This window comes from Saccopteryx bilineata, chromosome 2 (genome assembly GCF_036850765.1).
Source record: "Saccopteryx bilineata isolate mSacBil1 chromosome 2, mSacBil1_pri_phased_curated, whole genome shotgun sequence".
Lineage (NCBI taxonomy): Eukaryota > Metazoa > Chordata > Mammalia > Chiroptera > Emballonuridae > Saccopteryx > Saccopteryx bilineata.
In genome coordinates, this window is record NC_089491.1 from 111926099 (window position 1) to 111944462 (window position 18364).

An 18364-nucleotide genomic window follows, 5' to 3' on the forward strand; every position below is an offset into this window, starting at 1 on the left:
GAAAGAATACAGGAAATTGAGTTAGTTTTGTGTCCTTTCTAGTAAAGAAAAAGTCTTAGGTTATGTGGAATGCTGTTGTATGTGAGTGGAGAACCAGCATTGCAGTATATGCGTAATGAAGAATGAAATTTATTGGTAAGGTACCTGTAAAAATGAAACACTAAGTCAGTTGTAACTGAATTAGTTGTTGTTCAGCTAAGTGGGTGGGTACATTTCCAGTTTGGAAGAATTGTGATCACAAAAATCAATCTGGGATAGATGAAGAAAATAATTGAGCAGAGTTTTGTTTGTTTGATTTTTAATTTCAATTAAGGCAAAGTTAAATGGATTTTAATATAATAGGGAAAGAATTTTTTGGAATTCTAAGATTAGCTTTGGAGAGAAGACACAGTATTAACATTTTGGCTGTACTTTCCTGTAGATTTAATACTGTGGGATCACTCCACTTAGATTTAACACAGTAAAGAGAGTGATTTCTTTCCTTACTGTGATAATAAAGTGCATTTTTTAACAGGAGAGTTTTAAGTGGAAAATATTCGTGGGTAGATTATATATTTTGAAAAGTTTAAATGAAGTGAGGAACTGTAGCAGCTCATAACTGTTACAAGGAAACATGGATTGGAGCACACTGCATTATTATGGTGTCTTTTTAATCTTCTCTGTTGATTGGTTTGGATTAATAGTATTTTATGACTCAAATATCCTTGCTAGACGTAAACTTTACATGTTAATCTTCTGCTTTAGCTGTTGGAATCCATTAAAATTGTACTTGAAAGAATATCTTTCCTTATGAATTCTTAATCATGGCTGAGGCAAGCAGTAGATTAGGTATAAATCTAGAGGCTTTAGGAAGGATAAACAGTATGTTTATATTTATATCCATTTTTGAAGTAAGCAAAAACTGGAAAAGACAATCAGAAGAGGTAGGCAGTGTGGCAGATACTACAAAAACATAATTGATATGGAGAAAGGGGTTGCATTTTTGAGAAAGGAAGAGAAACTGATTTTATTGCTTCATCCTGAATCTCTTAAGTATTGATCTTGCTTTGTTTTACTAAAGCAGCAGTTCAATGCAGAGCATTGCTGGAAGGTAAACATGAGTGGAATAGCCTTTCTCGTTTTTCAGATCATTAAAAAAACCCAGCAGTATGGTTTAATGCCTTTTCTGTCAGGCTCTTTCTCTATCTGTATATTGCTGATTTGACAGCCTCTGGTCCTTCTCCTTTGCAGTTAAATGTGTGTGTCCTTTGTTTGTGCTAGTGGGTTTTGCTACATTTGGACGTGAGAGAAAAGCCTGTCATTGCCATACTGATATAATTAGTCTTCTGGGTAAGCTTATACATTAAATAGACCTTCTAAGCCATGAAAGAAGAGAGCTCACAACAACGTAGATTTTCTTCTTGTACTGGGGTTTCGTCTGTTTTATTTCCTCCACGAATTGATGGCCGAAAGCTTGTCCGGAATGCTTCATTTGGAGGATACAATGAACTTTCTCCTTCATTGCCAGGTTTGTTTTCCAGCCTTACATTCTTAATTTCTTGCACAGTTTTCATTAAAATAAAGTAGAAATTTTAATATCTTAACCTGCTTTGGTTTAAACAAAACAGTTCTATATAAACGGTTAGGTTTTAGTAACTGCTGCTATATCAATTGGCTTTTCCATATTTGCTCTTAAAACCTCTTAAGCTCAAACTTGAGAACTAATGATTCAGTAAAGTACGAATCTTCAGTGCGTATAGCATGGATTTTTGTTTTAATTATAGAAATAAATACTATGACCCTTTGATAAAATTAAAGCCTTTTTTGAACTTGAGTTATATGTAAAATTCTATAAATAAACAAATTACTCTGAGACTTTTTACAAATGAAGCCCAGATATTAATACTGGTATTTGTTTGGCTATTTTCAGCAGAACAGTAACTATATTAAAATTGTTTAAGTTTTAATAGCTCAAGTCCTGACTAAAGTGAAATTTTCTGCCTAAGTATAATTTTTTGAAATGCCATACTTGTTAGATGTAATTGTGTATGATTTGTTTTTGCTAGGAAAATGTTATGATATGATTAGGGTAATAGTTATTAAATGAAATTAAGTATTTGACAGCTATGATTTAGACATTAAATAATTGGTCAGTGAGAGGTAAATACAAATTGATCTTTTATTGTTTGAAAAAGATTTATTGTAGCTAATTTTGGGTATATATTTTATAATGTAAACTATTTTTTCATTTAAAAATTTTAACTGCTAATAATTATATCATATATAACTACTCTAAGTTACATTATTTTAAATAAAAATTTTATTTTAATACTCATGAAAAAGAAGTATTGACTGAAACTGGTGCTTGCTTTAACTACTTTATGTTTTTCTGACACGTATTTTGTTAAATTTGAATAATACTTTCTATTTTCACACCAACCTTTTGCAAATATTATGTTGATAGGAGGTATATACATTCCTTTGTGATAGTGAAACACCATATAGAAGGTGTTGCCTGGGCAATTAAATAAATTATTTTAAATTTACTGATTTTAATTTATTTTTCTAACAATGTTTCTGAAAAGAATTGGAAACTTTATTCCTGTACTGTTGCCTACGTAGTATAAGCTTTAAATAGCATTCATAATCCGCATTTAGTCTTCTTAGTGTAGCATGGTTACTGTCATGCTTCTTCCTTATGTTCTCAAAATGGTGTGCATTTTAGTGTTTGTCTATGTTTAAAGTGGCTTTGAAAATGCAATATACTGAATTTTTAAAATATTGATAAGTGCTCTGTTTTTACAATGTGACTTCCATTTCTGTATTTTTCTCTGTCTCACTTTATTTTTAAACCAGCAAGCTTGTGTGAACACATTTGCTGACCTTCATACCTTGACTCTACTTAATACTAAAGAATCATGTGATCCTAGTAAAAAATAGGAAACTTCACTTTCTAAAATTTGATATTTGATAAATTGGGTAATTGAATGCAGAATTGTCGGGTTTTGTCAAAGAATATATTGAATATTGTTCTGAATCAATCTGATTGGAAAAGTGAATAGTTGGCTTTGTTTTCTAATTCTTGAAATAGAGAAAATCATGTGCGTAGGGATGCTTTCATATTCCATTTAATAAATCAACAGTTGTGTTATAACCGGCCATGATAAAAAGCTCTTTAAAATATGTTTTATCTGCTAATGAGTAAAGTGGAATTAGGTATTTCAAAGAAGCAAGAAGCTTTTCACATTTTTTTAGGTTAAAAGTAAAACAAATTTCTTCTTGCTCATTTTGTTATACTGAAAAAAATTTTGGATGTATATTTAAAGATAACTTTATCTTACGACTTTGAGCATAACCTTTTTTATTTTAGTTTTCCTTAGGAAAAATTTTTTTTGTCACTTCTACCTTAAGTATACTGCCCATGTACTCATAGTGATACCATAGTACAATTTTTTTGTTTATATTTACTTACCTCTTTCCTTAATCTCTTATGTAACTTCTAGTGTATTTTGACTTCTTGGAGATTTTTTTCCTGTACAATTTTTAAATTCTTGGATGTGTTCAATATGGCTAATATTAACATATCAATTTTATATTTTATAAATACCTATTCTGCATTTTCAGATATGTATATAAATCTCATTGTAACAAGACTAGAGCAGCATAAAATTTGCTAATTTATATCTACATATTAAGAAACTGAATTTATTTCTGAAGTATATAAAAAAGTTTTCCCTTATCAATGATAATAGCACTTATATTTTATTAAGAAATTAGAAGCTAAAGACAGAGTGCTAAGTTATTCAGGGTTAATATTCCATTGATGAGTAGGAGAAAATAAACTCTGTGTACTACTACATTATTGGAAAATAATCTTTATGGCCACAGATTTGAAGTCTTTCTTAGACCAAAAGCACTAATGTTAAGAACAAGATTTGACTGCATTTAAAGTCATGAGTTGTTCATCAGAAGAAACCATGCAGAGAATAAAAAGACAAGCCACAGAATGGGGAGATATTTGTAATGAATAGAGCTAGTGAAGGGGTAGTAGGTGGAATACATCAAGAATCCTACATAATTCAATAAGAGAAAGGAAAACAATGAGTTTTTAAAAGATGCACAAAGGATCTAAAGAGGCTCTTTACACACTAAACATTAAAATATCTAAGTAACGTGAGGAAGTAATCAACATTATTAGTAATCTAAAACCTCTCTGATATACTATTATATACATATCCAACAGATTCACAGAAATGTTAAAAGTCTATCAATATTGGTGTTACCATGGATATGGAGGAACGAGAACTTGTACACATTGTTAAAAATTTGGAATCCTTAAAGTTGAAGACATCCAAATATATGTGTATATACCATAACCCAGGAATTCTGTTTCTAAGTTTATTTATTATTTTTTTTGAGACCCAAAGATGTAGAACATTAATTTCTTTTTTTTCCCTTATTAAAAAAAAATTTATTTGTAAAGTTAAATTTAATGGGGTGACATTGATCAAGAAGAGTACATAGGTTTCAGGTAATATTTCTATAACATTGAACTCTTGATTGTATTGTGTGCCCATCACTGTTGATTGTATTGTGTGCTAATCATTTCTGTCACTGTATATTTGTCCTTCACTCCTCTCCCCCACAACCCCTCCCACTTGTAACCATTTCACTTTTATCTATGTCCATGAACCTCAGTTTTATATCCCACCTATGTGTGAAATCAGATAGATTTTAGCTTTTTCTGATTTTCTTATTTCACTTAATATAATGTTCTCAAGGTCCATCCTGTTGTTGAAATGGCACGAGGTCATAATTTCTGTGGCAGAGTAGTATTCCATCGTATTGATATATATGTACCACATCCTTATCCAGTCCTCTATCAAGAGACACTGGTTGTTTCCATGTCTTGGCCACTATGAATAATGCTGTGATGAACATGGGGGTACGTGTGTCTTTTTGTACCAATGTTTTTAAGGTTTTTTTGGTAGATGCCCAGTAGAGGGATTGCTGGTCATATCATAGTTCTGTTCTTAGCTTTTTGAGGAACCACCATACTTTCTTCCATAAAGGCTGTACCAGTTTACATTCCCAACAGCAGTGAATGAGGGTTCCTTTTTCTCCACAACCTCTCCAACATTTGCTATTACCTGTCTTGTTGATAATAGCTAATCTAACAGGTGTGAGTTGGTATCTCATTGTAGTTTTGATTTGCATTTCTCTAGTAGTTAGTGAAGATGAACATCTTTTCATATATCTGTTGGCCATTAGTATGTCCTCTTGGGAGAAATGTCTGTTCAGGTCCTTTCCTCATATTTTAATTGGATTGTTTGCTTGTTTGTTGCTGAGCTTTGTGAGATCTTTATTTTGGATATTAAAGCCTTTATTGGAGCTGTTGTTTGTAAATATTATCTCCCATTTGGTTGGCTGCCTATTTGTTTTCTTGTCAGTCTCAATTGCTGTGCAGAAGCTTTTTAGCTTGATACAGTTTTATTCATTTATTTTTTCCTTTTACTTCCCTTGCTTTTGGGGTCAAGTTCATAAAATGTTCTCTACGGCCACTAAGTTTAAACTTAGAGAAACTCTTAAGTTTGTATGTCTACCAGGATACATTTCCAAGAATATTTATAGCACCATTTGTTCATAAGAGGGACAAATTAGGAACAACTCAAATGTCTGTCAACAATAGATGGGTAAATAGTGATATCATGTAGTAGGATTCTAATCAGCAATGAAAATGAAATACTTGCAGTGACATGCTAATAAAAATGATTGCAAAAGTCAAAATAGTTATTTTTGAGAAGAAGAGTAGATTGTGATCAAGAATGGCACTTTTGCCCTGGCCGGATGGCTCAGTGGTAGAGCGTCGGCCTGGCGTGCAGAAGTCCCGGGTTCGATTCCTGGCCAGGGCACACAGGAGAAGCGCCCATCTGCTTCTCCACCCCCTCCCCCCTCCTTCCTCTCTGTCTCTCTCTTCCCCTCCCGCATCCGAGGCTCCATTGGAGGAAAGATGGCCCGGGCGCTGGGGATGGCTCCTTGGCCTCTGCCCCAGGCACTAGAGTGGCTCTGGTCGCAACAGAGCGACGCCCCGGAGGGGCAGAGCATCGCCCCCTGGTGGGCGTGCCAGGTGGATCCCGGTCGGGCGCATGCGGGAGTCTGTCTGACTGTCTCTCCCCGTTTCCAGCTTCAGAAAAATGCAAAAAAAAAAAGGCACTTTTGGGAAGAATCTTATGGAATGCTGACAATTCTTTCTTGATTTCCATGGTGGTTATGCAAATCTCTGTATACATTAAATTTTACATTTATGTTTTATGCATTTTTTGAAGGTATGCTATATTTAACATTTAAAAAGCATTACAAGGAAAAGTGGAGTTTGTTTTTATTAATTTTTGGATCAATTTATTTAATGTTTGTATTTGAAAAGGTAAAGAGACCCTGGCCGGCTTGCTCAGTGGTAGAGTGTTGGCCTGGCATGCAGGAGTCCCAGATTCGATTGCCGGCCAGGGCACACAGGAGAAGCGCCCATCTGCTTCTCCACCCCTCCCCCTCTCCTTCCTCTCTGTCTCTCTCTTCCCCTCCTGCAGCCAAGGCTCCATTGGAGCAAAGTTGGCCTGGGCACTGAGGATGGCTCTATGGCCTCTGCCTCAGGCGCTAAAATGGCTCTGGTTGCAACAGAGCAATACCCCAGATGGGCAGAGTATCGTCCCCTGGTGGGGGACGGTCGGGCGCATGTGGGAGTCTGTCTGACTGCCTCCCCATTTCCGACTTCAGAAAAAAGAAAAACAAAGAAAAGAAAAGGTAAAGATTAGATCCTTCTTTTCAGGAACTAGCAGTCAAGTAATGGAACATTTGCATGAAAATTAGTAACTGGAGTATATTGTGTATGTGTGTGAAGTGCTGTGTGTCTCAGAGAATGAGAGAGCTAAACAGTGTGCCTATATACAATCAAAAGCAAGGTCTCCCAGAGGATGTGGCTTTGGGTCTTGAGAGGCACCCGGCATTCTAGAAATACGTAGCATGAATTTTAATGTTGGACCTCAGTTTGAATCAGCTCTGCTACTAACACTTATTAATATTAGTCAAGTTTCTTCATTTCTTTGAGCCTCCGTTTTTTCCATTATATAAAGTATAGGTAATTTGCAGATTTTTTGTAGAGTTATTTTAAAGATTAGAAGTGAGTAAAGCATCTAGCATAGTATATTACAATCATAAGTATTCCTACATGTGAATATTGGTTGCTTTATTGTTATTTTCTTTAACATTTTATAGTTATTATTATTGCTGATGAATTAATCAGAAATAGCAAGGTACAGAATAGATCAAAGGGATATAGACTTAAGTGAGGAATAATGTCAAGGCAGGAGAGGTCTAATAACCTAGAAGAATTGAGAAGGATATTTTTATTATATTTTTTATTGAGCCATAACTTACATATAGTCAGGTGCACAACTTTTAAATTTTTAGTTATGTATAGACATGTGTAACTACTTCCTAATTTCTAGAACATTCAACACATGCCCCTCTTAGTCAGTTACTTCTTTAACAAAGGTAAACCACTTTTCCAGCATTAAACACCATAAGTTAGTTTTGCCAGTTCCTGAATTTTATATAAATGAATCATATTTGCCTTATTTATTTATTTGATAGGGAGAGGTGACTTCTTTCACTCAGTATTATGTGTTGTTTTGTATAGTAGTGATTGGTTCTGTTCCATAGCTGTGCAATATTTCATTGTGTAAATATAATATACTAATGTATTCTACTATTAATAGCCATTTTGTTGGCTCCAGATTTGGACTATTATGAAGAAAGCTACTATGAACATTTTGTACCTGTTTTTTGGTGAACATACACACAATTCTGTTTGATAGATTAAGATCAGAATTTCTGTATATTAGAATATGCATACATTCAGCTCTAGTAGATCCTATCAAGTAGTTTTATAAAGTGGTTATGCCCTTTTATACTGCCACTAGTAGAGAATAGAGTTCAGTTCCTCCACATTCTCCCTATACTTGAATGGTGTCAGTCCTTTTAATTTCAGCCATTTTCATAGTTCTCTCTCATTGTGGCAGTGGGGGGAGGGAGATAGGGGAGGAATTTATACCTAAAATCACTAACAAGCAAGCTTGGTGAAAAGTTGTGATCTGAAACTATAGTACATTATTGATAATGGTAAGTGATGTGTTGTAGGCTTTGTATCACTTTTTTTTTTAAATAAAGAAGTAATTTTAAAGTAATTTTAAGTCTTCCACACTTGGTGGAAAACAAAAAGCTTAAGAAGTACTTTGGCAGAGCCCTTTTGATTTCTAATAAATATACTTTTGTGACTTCTTAAGATAAAGATTATTTTTGCATGTTTATTAGGAAACCAAGGTTATCCAGTCTAAAGAGAGTTCCTAGTGTGACACCTTGCTTTGCTTACCATGAAATTACTCCTGCAAACTTAGTGTACACTATGGCAATATTTTCTTAAGGCTTTTGTACATATTTATATGTTATTTGTATTTTATGCTGATAATCTACTTATTTGTCCTTAGTTGAAAGTCAAAGTATTAGAATGCATTTTGCTTTATCCCTCCATAATTTTAAATACCTTGGAAGTCATCAGGGCCAGCTTTTAAAATAATAGTGTGATTTGCAAGTGTGAGGTGTAGAGAATCTTTTAATTTTTTTCTTTTAAAGAGACAGAGAGAGAGTCAGAGAGAGGGATAGATAGGGACAGACAGAAAGGAATGGAGAGAGATGAGAAGCATCAATAATCAGTTTTTTGTTGCGACACCTTAGTTCATTGATTGCTTTCTCATATGAGCCTTGACCACAGGCCTTCAGCAGACCAAGTAACCCCTTGCTCGAGCCAGTGACCTTGGGTCCAAGCTGGTGACCAGATGAGCCTGTGCTCAAGCTGGTGACCTCGGGGTCTCAAACCTGGATCCTTATGCATCCCAGTCCGACGCTGTATCCACTGCACCACTGCCTGGTCAGGCTAGAGAATCTTTTAAAATGTGATTTGTTTATTGGTTTACACAGATAATACAAAGCCTCAGTTTATGAATGTCCTTTTACAACATTTGAAACTTTCTATAAGACATATTTGCATATTAAAAAAGTTTATTCGGGCTTATAACTTCTACTTTTGTTTTCATATATTGTTCTGTTTTTATAATAACGTGAATTTAGGCACACTGAAGTGGTGATTTTCTTAATGGATTTGTCTAGATTTATCTGAATCTAAAACTTCACTAGAGATTAAAGTCTGTTTGGTGAGAATAAAAGAAGACATTTTTTTAATTCATTTTAATGAGGTGACATTAATAAATCAGGGTACATATGTTCAAAGAAAACATCTCCAGGTTATCTTGTCATTCAGCTATGTTGCATACCCGTCACCGAAAGTCAAATTGTCCTCTGTCACCTTCTATCTGGTTTTCTTCGTGCCCCTCCCTCCCCCCTTTCTCTCCTCCCTACCCCCCCCCATAACCACCATACTTTTGTCCATGTCTCTTAGTCTCGTTTATATGCCCCGCCTATGTATGGAATCATGCAATTCTTAGTTTTTTTCTGATTTACTTATTTCACTCCATATAATGTTATCAAGATCCCACCATTTTGCTGTAAATGATCCGATGTCATCATTTCTTATGGCTGAGTAGTATTCCATAGTGTATATGTGCCACATCTTCTTTATCCATTCATCTATTGAAGAGCTTTTTGGTTGTTTCCATGTGTTGGCCACTGTGAACAGTTCTGCAATGAACATGGGCTGCATGTGTCTTTATGTACCATTGTTTTTTAGTTTTGGGGGTATATACCCAGTAGAGGCATTGTTGGGTCATATGATAGTTCTATTTTTAGTTTTTTGAGGAACAACCATACTTTCTTCCATAATGGTTATACTACTTTACATTCCCACCAACAGTGAATGAGGGTTCCTTTTTCTCCACAGCCTCTCCAACACTTGCTATCACCTGTCTTGTTGATAATAGCTAATCTAACAGGTGTGAAGTGGTATCTCATTGCAGTTTTGATTTGCATTTCTCTAATAACTAATGGTGATGAGCATCTTTTCATATATCTGTTGGCCATTTGTATTTCTTCCTGAAAGAAGTGTCTGTTCATGTCCTCTTCCCATGTTTTTATTGGATTGTTTGTTTGTTTGTTTGTTGTTGAGTTTTATGAGTTCTTTGTATATTTTGGATATTAGGCCCTTATCTGAGCTGTTGTTTGAAAATATCATCTCCCATTTAGTTGGCTGTCTGTTTATTTTGTTAGTTTCTCTTGCTGTGCAAAAACTTCTTAGTCTGATGTGGTCCCATTCATTTATCCTTGCCTTTACTTCCCTTGCCTTTGGAGTCAAATTCATAAAATGCTCTTTAAAACCAAGGTCCATGAGTTTAGTACCTATGTTTTCTTCTATGTACTAGATTTTTTCGGGTCTTATATTTAGGTCTTTGATCCATTTTGAATTAATTTTAGTACATGGGGACAAACTGTAGTCAAGTTTCATTCTTTTGCATGTGGCCATCCAGTTTTCCCAGCACCATTTGTTGAAGAGGCTTTCTTTTCTCCACTGTGTGATGTTGGCCCCTTTATCAAAAATTATTTGACCATATATATGTGGTTTTATTTCTGGACTTTCTATTCTGTTCCATTGGTCTGAGTGTCTATTTTTCTGCCAATACCATGCTGTTTTGAATGTCGTGGCTGTATAATATAATTTGAAGTCAGGTATTGTAATGCCCCCAGCTTCATTCTTTTTCCTTAGGATTGCTTTGGCTATTCTGGGTTTTTTATAGTTCCATATAAATCTGATGATTTTTTATTCCATTTTTAAAAAAAATGTCATTGGAATTTTGATGGGAATTGCCTTAAATTTGTATATTGCTTTGGGTAATATGGTCATTTTGATTATATTTATTCCTATCCAAGAACAGGGAATATTTTTCCATTTCATTGTATCTTTTTCTATTTCCCTTAACAATGCTTTGTAGTTTTTATTATATAGGTCCTTTACATTCTTTGTTATGTTTATTCCTAGGTATTTTATTGTTTTTGTTGCAACCATGAAGGGGATTATTTTTTTGAGTTTGTTTTTTAATGTTTTATTGTTGGCATATAGAAAGTCTGTGGACTTTTGTATATTAATTTTATATCCTGTGACCTTACTGTATTGGTTTATTGTTTCTAGTAATTTTTTTGTGGAGTCTTTGGGGTTTTCAATGTATAGGATCATATCATCTGCAAAAAGTGAAACCATTACTTCTTTTCCGATATGGATGCCTTTTATTTCTTTATCCTGTCTGATTGCTTGGGCTAGAACTTCTAGCACCACGTTAAATAAGAGTGGAGAGAGTGGACAACCCTTTCTTGTTCCTGATTTAATGGGGAAAGTCCTCAGTTTTATGCCATTTAATATAATGTTAGCTGATGGTTTATCATAAATGGCCTTTATCATGTTGAGATTTTTTCCTTCTGTACCCATTTCGTTGAGTGTTTTAAACATAAAATTGTGCTGTATTTTATCAAATGCCTTTTCTGCATCTGTTGATAGGATCATGTGGTTTTTGTTCTTTGTTTTGTTGATATGGTGTATTACGTTAACCGTTTTACGTATGTTGAACCATCCTTGAGATTCTGGGATGAATCCCACTTGATCATGATGTATTATTTTTTTAATATGTTGTTGTATTCAATTTGCTAGTATTTTGTTTAGTATTTTAGCATCTGTATTCATTAGAGATATTGGTCTGTAGTTTTCTTTTTTTGTGCCGTCCTTGCCAGGTTTCAATATGAGGGTTATGTTGGCCTCATAAAATGTGTTTGGAAGTATTGCTTCTTCTTCAATTTTTTGGAGGACTTTGAGTAGAATAGGAACCAAGTCTTCTTTGAATGTTTGATAGAATTCATTAGTATAGCCGTCTGGGCCTGGACTTTTATTTTGGGGGAGGTTTTTAATAGTTTTTTTCTATTTCCTCCCTGCTTATTGGTCTGTTTAGGCCTTCTGCTTCTTCATGACTCAGTCTAGGAAGGTTGTATTGTTCTAGGAATTTATCTATTTCTTCTAGATTGTTGAATTTGGTGGCATATAGTTTTTTATAGTATTCTATAATAATTCTTTGTATATTTTTGATATCTGTTGATTTCTCCTCTTTCATTTTGGATTTTGTTTATATGAGTCCTTACTCTTTTTTCCTTGGTAATTCTTGCCAAGGGTTTGTCAATTTTGTTGATCTTTTCAAAGAACCAGCTAAGAAGACATTTTTTAATTTACAATACAGGATGAAGCAAAAGAAGGTTTATAATTGTTCATATGGAATTAATACAGTAATTAATGAATAATAATATAAGAATAAACTTTTGCATACTCACAACTGTAAACCTCCTTTTGCCCCACGCTTGGTATACTTTTTTTAGAAAATCATTATGCTCTTGTACATACTATATATTTAGAACATTTTTGAAGTACTTTATAATAGTTTATTAATATTGAGAATTAGTTATTAAAAGTATTTATTACTCTGAATTAATATTTTAGAATTTTTAAACTGAATCATGTAACTTTGGTTTGCTTTACACTGAAGATTCAAATTCTGTTAAGTTTTTATTTAAAATTTCATGTTGCATTTATGAAACAAGTTTTTTCCTCCTAATGTTGGGGTTGAATGATCATACTCTTTACCGGGGTTGGGGAAGATTCCTTCTTTATATTACAGAAAAAATCAATAAAGTCTCTGACCTAGGAAAATATAATGGATTTATTTTTAGCTGATATAAACTAAATACAGAGTGAATGTACTGATATGCAAGAAATGATTTTTAAGTGCTGGGCTATGAATAATTGTATATATATTTTTTTAATACAGGCTTTATTTGGACAAATAATTTTAAGGAAGACTTAATGTTACTTGCTTTCCAAAATAGAAAGAACTTCATTAAAATTAGTACTGCCTATGGCCCTGGCCGGTTGGCTCAGTGGTAGAGCGTCGGCCTGGCGTGCAGAGGTCCCGGGTTCGATTTCCAGCCAGGGCACACAGGAGAAGCGCCCATCTGCTTCTCCACCCCTCCCCCTCTCCTTCCATCTCTCTCTCTTCCCCTCCCGTAGCCGAGGCTCCATTGGAGCAAAGATGGTCCGGGCGCTGGGGATGGCTCCTTGGCCACGGCCCCAGGCACTGGAGTGGCTCTGGTTGAAGCAGAGCGACGCCCCGGAGGGGCGGAGCATCGCCCCCTGGTGGGCGGAGCATCACCCCCTGGTTGGCGTGCCGGGTGGATCCCGGTGGGCCGCATGCGGGAGTCTGTCTGACTGTCTCTCCCAGTTTCCAGCTTCAGAAAAATACAAAAAAACCCCAAAACATTAGTACTGCCTATGTCTGACCTGTGGTGGTGCAGTGGATAAAGCATCAACCTGGAATGCTGAGGTTGCCAGTTCAAAACCCAGCCCAGTCAAGACATATAAAGTCAAGGCACATACGAGAAGCAGCTACTTTGAGTTGATGCTTTCCACTCCTCCCCGCCTTTCTCTCTCTCTTTCTCTGTTATCCCTCTCTCTAAAAATCAATAACTAAAATCTTTTAAATGATTACTGCTCATATAGTCTAGTCAGTGACAATGATAATAAGGGTCAGTATTAATTGAATGCATACAAGGGTGCAGGATACTGTGCATTCTCATTTAATTCTCACAGGAAGCACATTGTTAGACTTATTTAAGTCTGCTCCGTAATACTGATTTATTGCCTCAATCTTTTATCACAAGTTCTGGAATTGTTTTCCAGTTTGGCAGGAAGTGGAAAAAGTATGTTGGATAAGTTTTATCAGGATTCTCTGTTAGGAAACAGCTCACTAGAACAGCAGTTCTCAACCTGTGGGTCGCGACCCCGGCGGGGATCAAATGACCCACAGGTTGAGAACCGCTGCTCTAGAAGAAAAGCTCCATGAGGCCTGGGTTCATGCTGAGTGCTCTAAAAGCAGAGGAGGGGTATTAGCTCAGTGTTGGTGGGTACAAGGAAAGACTTTATGGCTTCTGAAAGTCTTAATTTATTCTAAAGAACTATTATACTAGAAGTATTTAAATTTATAATAGCTTAAAAATGTATATTCATCTAGGCTTCTTGTACTGATGTACATCAAGTGTAATGTATATTTGAAATTTAATGACTTATCTGCCTCTGCTTTTCAATACCTATATATGCTTTTTAATGCATACATATGCTCAAAAGTAAGTAAAACTGATAAAATCACAATGTTTTTAAAGGTTTTGAACGAGGAAAGGAGGACATTTCTCAAAATAAAGATGACTCTTCACTTTCTATGTCAAAGAGCAAGGTAAGCATATTGTCCCCAAATATATGATTACAATATTTTTCTAATATTTAAGATGAGGTAACTGACACTGAAATTCTATCAGATTTTTATGAGATAGTCTTATGTTGGTATATCTAAACCATGTATTGTGTATGTATGAAAAAAGGGAAGTTTCACAGTTTACTTGCAGATCAAGCCCGTTGGGAACCAGTATCCTCTCTAGAATTATACTGTTTCGTTATGGCTGCTACAGCAGTACTTTTCAAACTGTAGTCTGAGAGTTCCATATGGAGAAATTCTTAAGAGTTAATGTTTCTTAGGAAAATAATTCTCAAGTATTAGGGATGCGTTCAAATAACAATCAAAATGTGTACATTTTACTAAAGGCCAAAGATCTCTTAAAGTAATAGCCTGCAAACCCCTAAATTAGTAATTCTCAAACTAAGATATTTATACATATTCTTAGTCTGCTGAGGTTTTTTTTTTTTTAAGTATATGTATGAGAAATTGGGTTTGTAATTCACTAGATTGACATAATATATTGAGGAATTTGATTTTTGATATTTATTTCTGGTCAGGTTTAACAGCAGGAGAAACTTTTATGACATGAAGTAAGAAAACATTTCTTTTTTTTTAATTTTTAATTTTATTTTTTAAATTGGTTTTTAGAGAGAGAGGAGTGGGGTGAGAGAAAAAGAAACATTTTGCTGCTCCACTTACTCATGACATCATTGATTGATTCTTGTATGTGCCTCGACTAGGGGTCGAATCTACAACCTTGGCTTGTTGGGATGACACTCTAGCCAACTGAACTGCTCAGCCAGGGCCAGAAACCTATTTCTTTAACTCATATCTTTGCTACTCTCAGCAATAGGCTTTGCTGTAAAAACTCTATATTTTTTGATTCTTGTTCTTGGGAACAATTGAGATTTCATGATATATTTTAATGTATAATTTTACACAGATTATTTTGCACTTTTCAAGTATTCATTACATAAATGTCCATTTATCATGTGTGTAAAAGTACTTAGGATGGAAGTTTGAGAGTACATTACTATATGTAGATAACATATACATGAGAAGTGCCTTGATCATTTCATGTAAAATATATAATAAAAGTAATTAAAGAGGAAATAATTATCTTGGGTCTGCCATGGCTAGAAATGCAATGTGATTTACAGAATTTTAAAAACCTGTTTTCAGACAGTTAACACCAGAATTGGTGAATGTATGATATAATGGTATTCCTTCCTACTCAGAAGTCTAAGCATTTAAACCCCATACCTATCTACCACAGCCACCTATATGTAATTTTTAAATGGTAGGGGCAGGAAGTCTAAAAATATATAAAAATTATGTAACTTAATGAAGCAATATGCTTTGGAACTGCCCTTGAGTACAATAGCACCTAGTCATTATGACTATTTAAATTTAAATTAATTAAAATTAAATGAAATTAGAAATCCAGTTTCTTAGTGATATTACCCACATCTCAAGTGCTCAATGGGACATATAACTAGTGGCACTTTATTGGATAGCTCAATTATAGAATATTTCTTTCGTTCAGAAAGCTCTACTGTACAGCATTGCTTTGGCATCAAAAAAGTGACTTTGAGGGCCCTGGCCAGTTGGCTCAGTGGTAGAGCGTCGGCCTGGCATGCAGGAGTCCTGTTTTCGATTCCCAGCCAGGGCACACAGGAGAAGCGCCCATCTGCTTCTCCACCCCTCCCCCTCTCCTTCCTCTCTGTCTCTCTCTTCCCCTCCCACAGCTGAGGCTCCATTGGAGCAGAGATGGCCTGGGCAGTGAGGATGGCTTTGCGGCCTCTGCCTCAGGCACTAGAATGGCTCTGGTTGCAACAGAGCGAGGCCCCAGAGGGACAGAGCATCGCCCCCTGGTGGGTGTACCGGGGTGGATCCCAGTCGAACGCATGCGGGAGTCTGACTACCTCCCTGTTTCCAACTTCAGAAAAATACAAAAAAAAAAACCAAAAGTGACTTTGAATCTTGACTCCTCATTAAGATAGTGGCTAGTAAGGTTATACACGAAAGAAAACTTAGTAATATATTTAAAAGACTGAAGAACTCTTGGTCACTGGATCCTTTTTTGCAGAACTAGCTGTACAATATGGCAGGTATTTCTTGAAGTATAAGTGTTCTAATTTATCAAGCTCACATGACTCCCTTCTGGCTTGCTTGTCCCTTATATACTGGAACCTTTAGGAATTTCCGAGGCCGATCTTGTCAGGTCTGGGAAACAGATTTCCTGTTGTTCATGAAGATAAGTCTTAACTTTGAGTCTGACTGAGATTATATATGAACAGTTTTAAAAGGTGAGAAATCAGTTTAGTGAAATGGCTAAAAGCATGAGACTGGGAATCAGCTAGAGTACAAATTCCAGCTTATCTACTTAACAAGCTGTGTGTGACTTTAGGACATTAGTTATTTAAAATGTTTATCTTAATTTCCTTATTAGCATGGTTTTGCTTTGAGTATTAAATGAGGTAGTGCACATAAAGTGTTTAGCATAGTACTTGGTAAAGAGTAAACAGCCATTAATTTTCATTAACTTTTAAGCTAATACTATTAATAATTGTCAGTATTATCTAAGAAGTACAATATATTATAAAGTTTTCTGTTAAGCTGTGGGAAATAGAAATTTCACATTGTAGGTTAATTTATTGAATTAATTTTTGTTTTTGTGGGTTTAATGTGTATTAGTTTTTAAATCCAAATTCATATTACTACTTGGGAAATCAGTATTTGAAAATCAACATTTGCCAAAATATCAGAAATATGTGGGAAGAATGTCACAAGCATATCTTGGACAGTAATATTTTTATACCATATATGTAGAATAAATAGTTTTAATGTTGTTTTTCATTTCTATGTGATTTTAGTCTGAATCTAAACTTTATAATGGCTCAGAGAAGGACAGTTCAGCTTCAATCAAGCTCACAAAAAAAGAATCTCTCAAGGTTAGTTTCTACAGTCGTTTCTTAACTAACATGCTTTGCATGTGCTTTTGAAAGAAGGCTAATAAGATAAAGAAACAAATGTGGCCTGACCTGTGGTGGCGCAGTGGGATAAAGCGTTGACCTGGAACACTGAGGTCGCCGGTTCGAAACCTTGGGCTTGCCTGGTCAAGGCACATATGGGAGTTGATGCTTCCTGCTCCTCCCCCTTCTCTCTCTCTCTGTCTCTCTCTCTCACTCCTCTCTCTCTAAAAAATCAATAAATAAAAAAAAAATAAAAAAAATAAAAAAAAAAATAAAAAAAAGAAACAAATGTGTCTTCCTGAAAGAAGAAAAAGAATCCAGACAGGGACACATAAAAAATGTCAAAAATTTTATGACATTCTGTAGTCAACTGAAAAGGCTACATGATTGTCCCAGGGCTCTTTCAGGCCTCAGCTGGCCACTGCGGGGGCTGAGGACTAGGCATCTCTGCTAAGTTGTCCTCAACTCAGGCACAGCACTGTGTTTTGGGACCCCTGATGGGAATCTCTGGTGCCTGTTGAAATTCAGGTTTACTGACTACTAGGTTATGGGTTGAATTTGGCCCATGGGCTGATATATAGTAAGTCCTCACTTAACATTGTTAGTAGATTCTTGGAACTGTGGTGAAATGTATGATGAAACTAATTTTACCATAGACTTAATTGATATAAACAAGAGTTAAGTTCCTTCTGCATCTCATCACAATTATAAAGAACAGGGATCCCCAAACTTTTAACACAGGGGGCCAGTTCACTGTCCCTCAGACCGTTGGAGGGCCGGACTATAAAAAAAACTATGAACAAATCCCCATGCACACTGCACATATCTTATTTTAAAGTAAAAAACCAAAACGGGAACAAATACAATATTTAAAATAAAGAACAAGTAAATTTAAATCAACAAACTGACCAGTATTTCAATGGGAACTATGCTCCTCTCACTGACCACCAATGAAAGAGGTGCCCCTTCCGGAAGTGCTGCGAGGGCCGGATAAATGGCCTCAGGGGGCCGCATGTGGCCCGCGGGCCATAGTTTGGGGACCCCTGATAAAGAACAATGTTGAACAAAACGACCTTATCTGAGGACCTG

General features: G+C 35.4%; 1 protein-coding gene across 14 annotated transcripts in view; it reads left to right on the forward strand.

The window, feature by feature from the left end:
- The window catches only part of OSBPL8 (oxysterol binding protein like 8), a 168017-nt gene that overhangs the window by 100101 nt on the left and 49552 nt on the right, over window positions 1-18364 (forward strand). For 13 of the 14 annotated variants that reach the window (XM_066257619.1, XM_066257618.1, XM_066257621.1 and 10 more), the window contains 2 exons: window positions 14230-14300; window positions 17177-17254. In XM_066257619.1, the coding sequence (XP_066113716.1) occupies window positions 14230-14300; window positions 17177-17254 (149 nt within the window). Of the gene's footprint in view, window positions 1-1270; window positions 1508-14229; window positions 14301-17176; window positions 17255-18364 lie in introns of those variants that run through there. The other variant, XM_066257626.1, reaches the window with a different exon arrangement.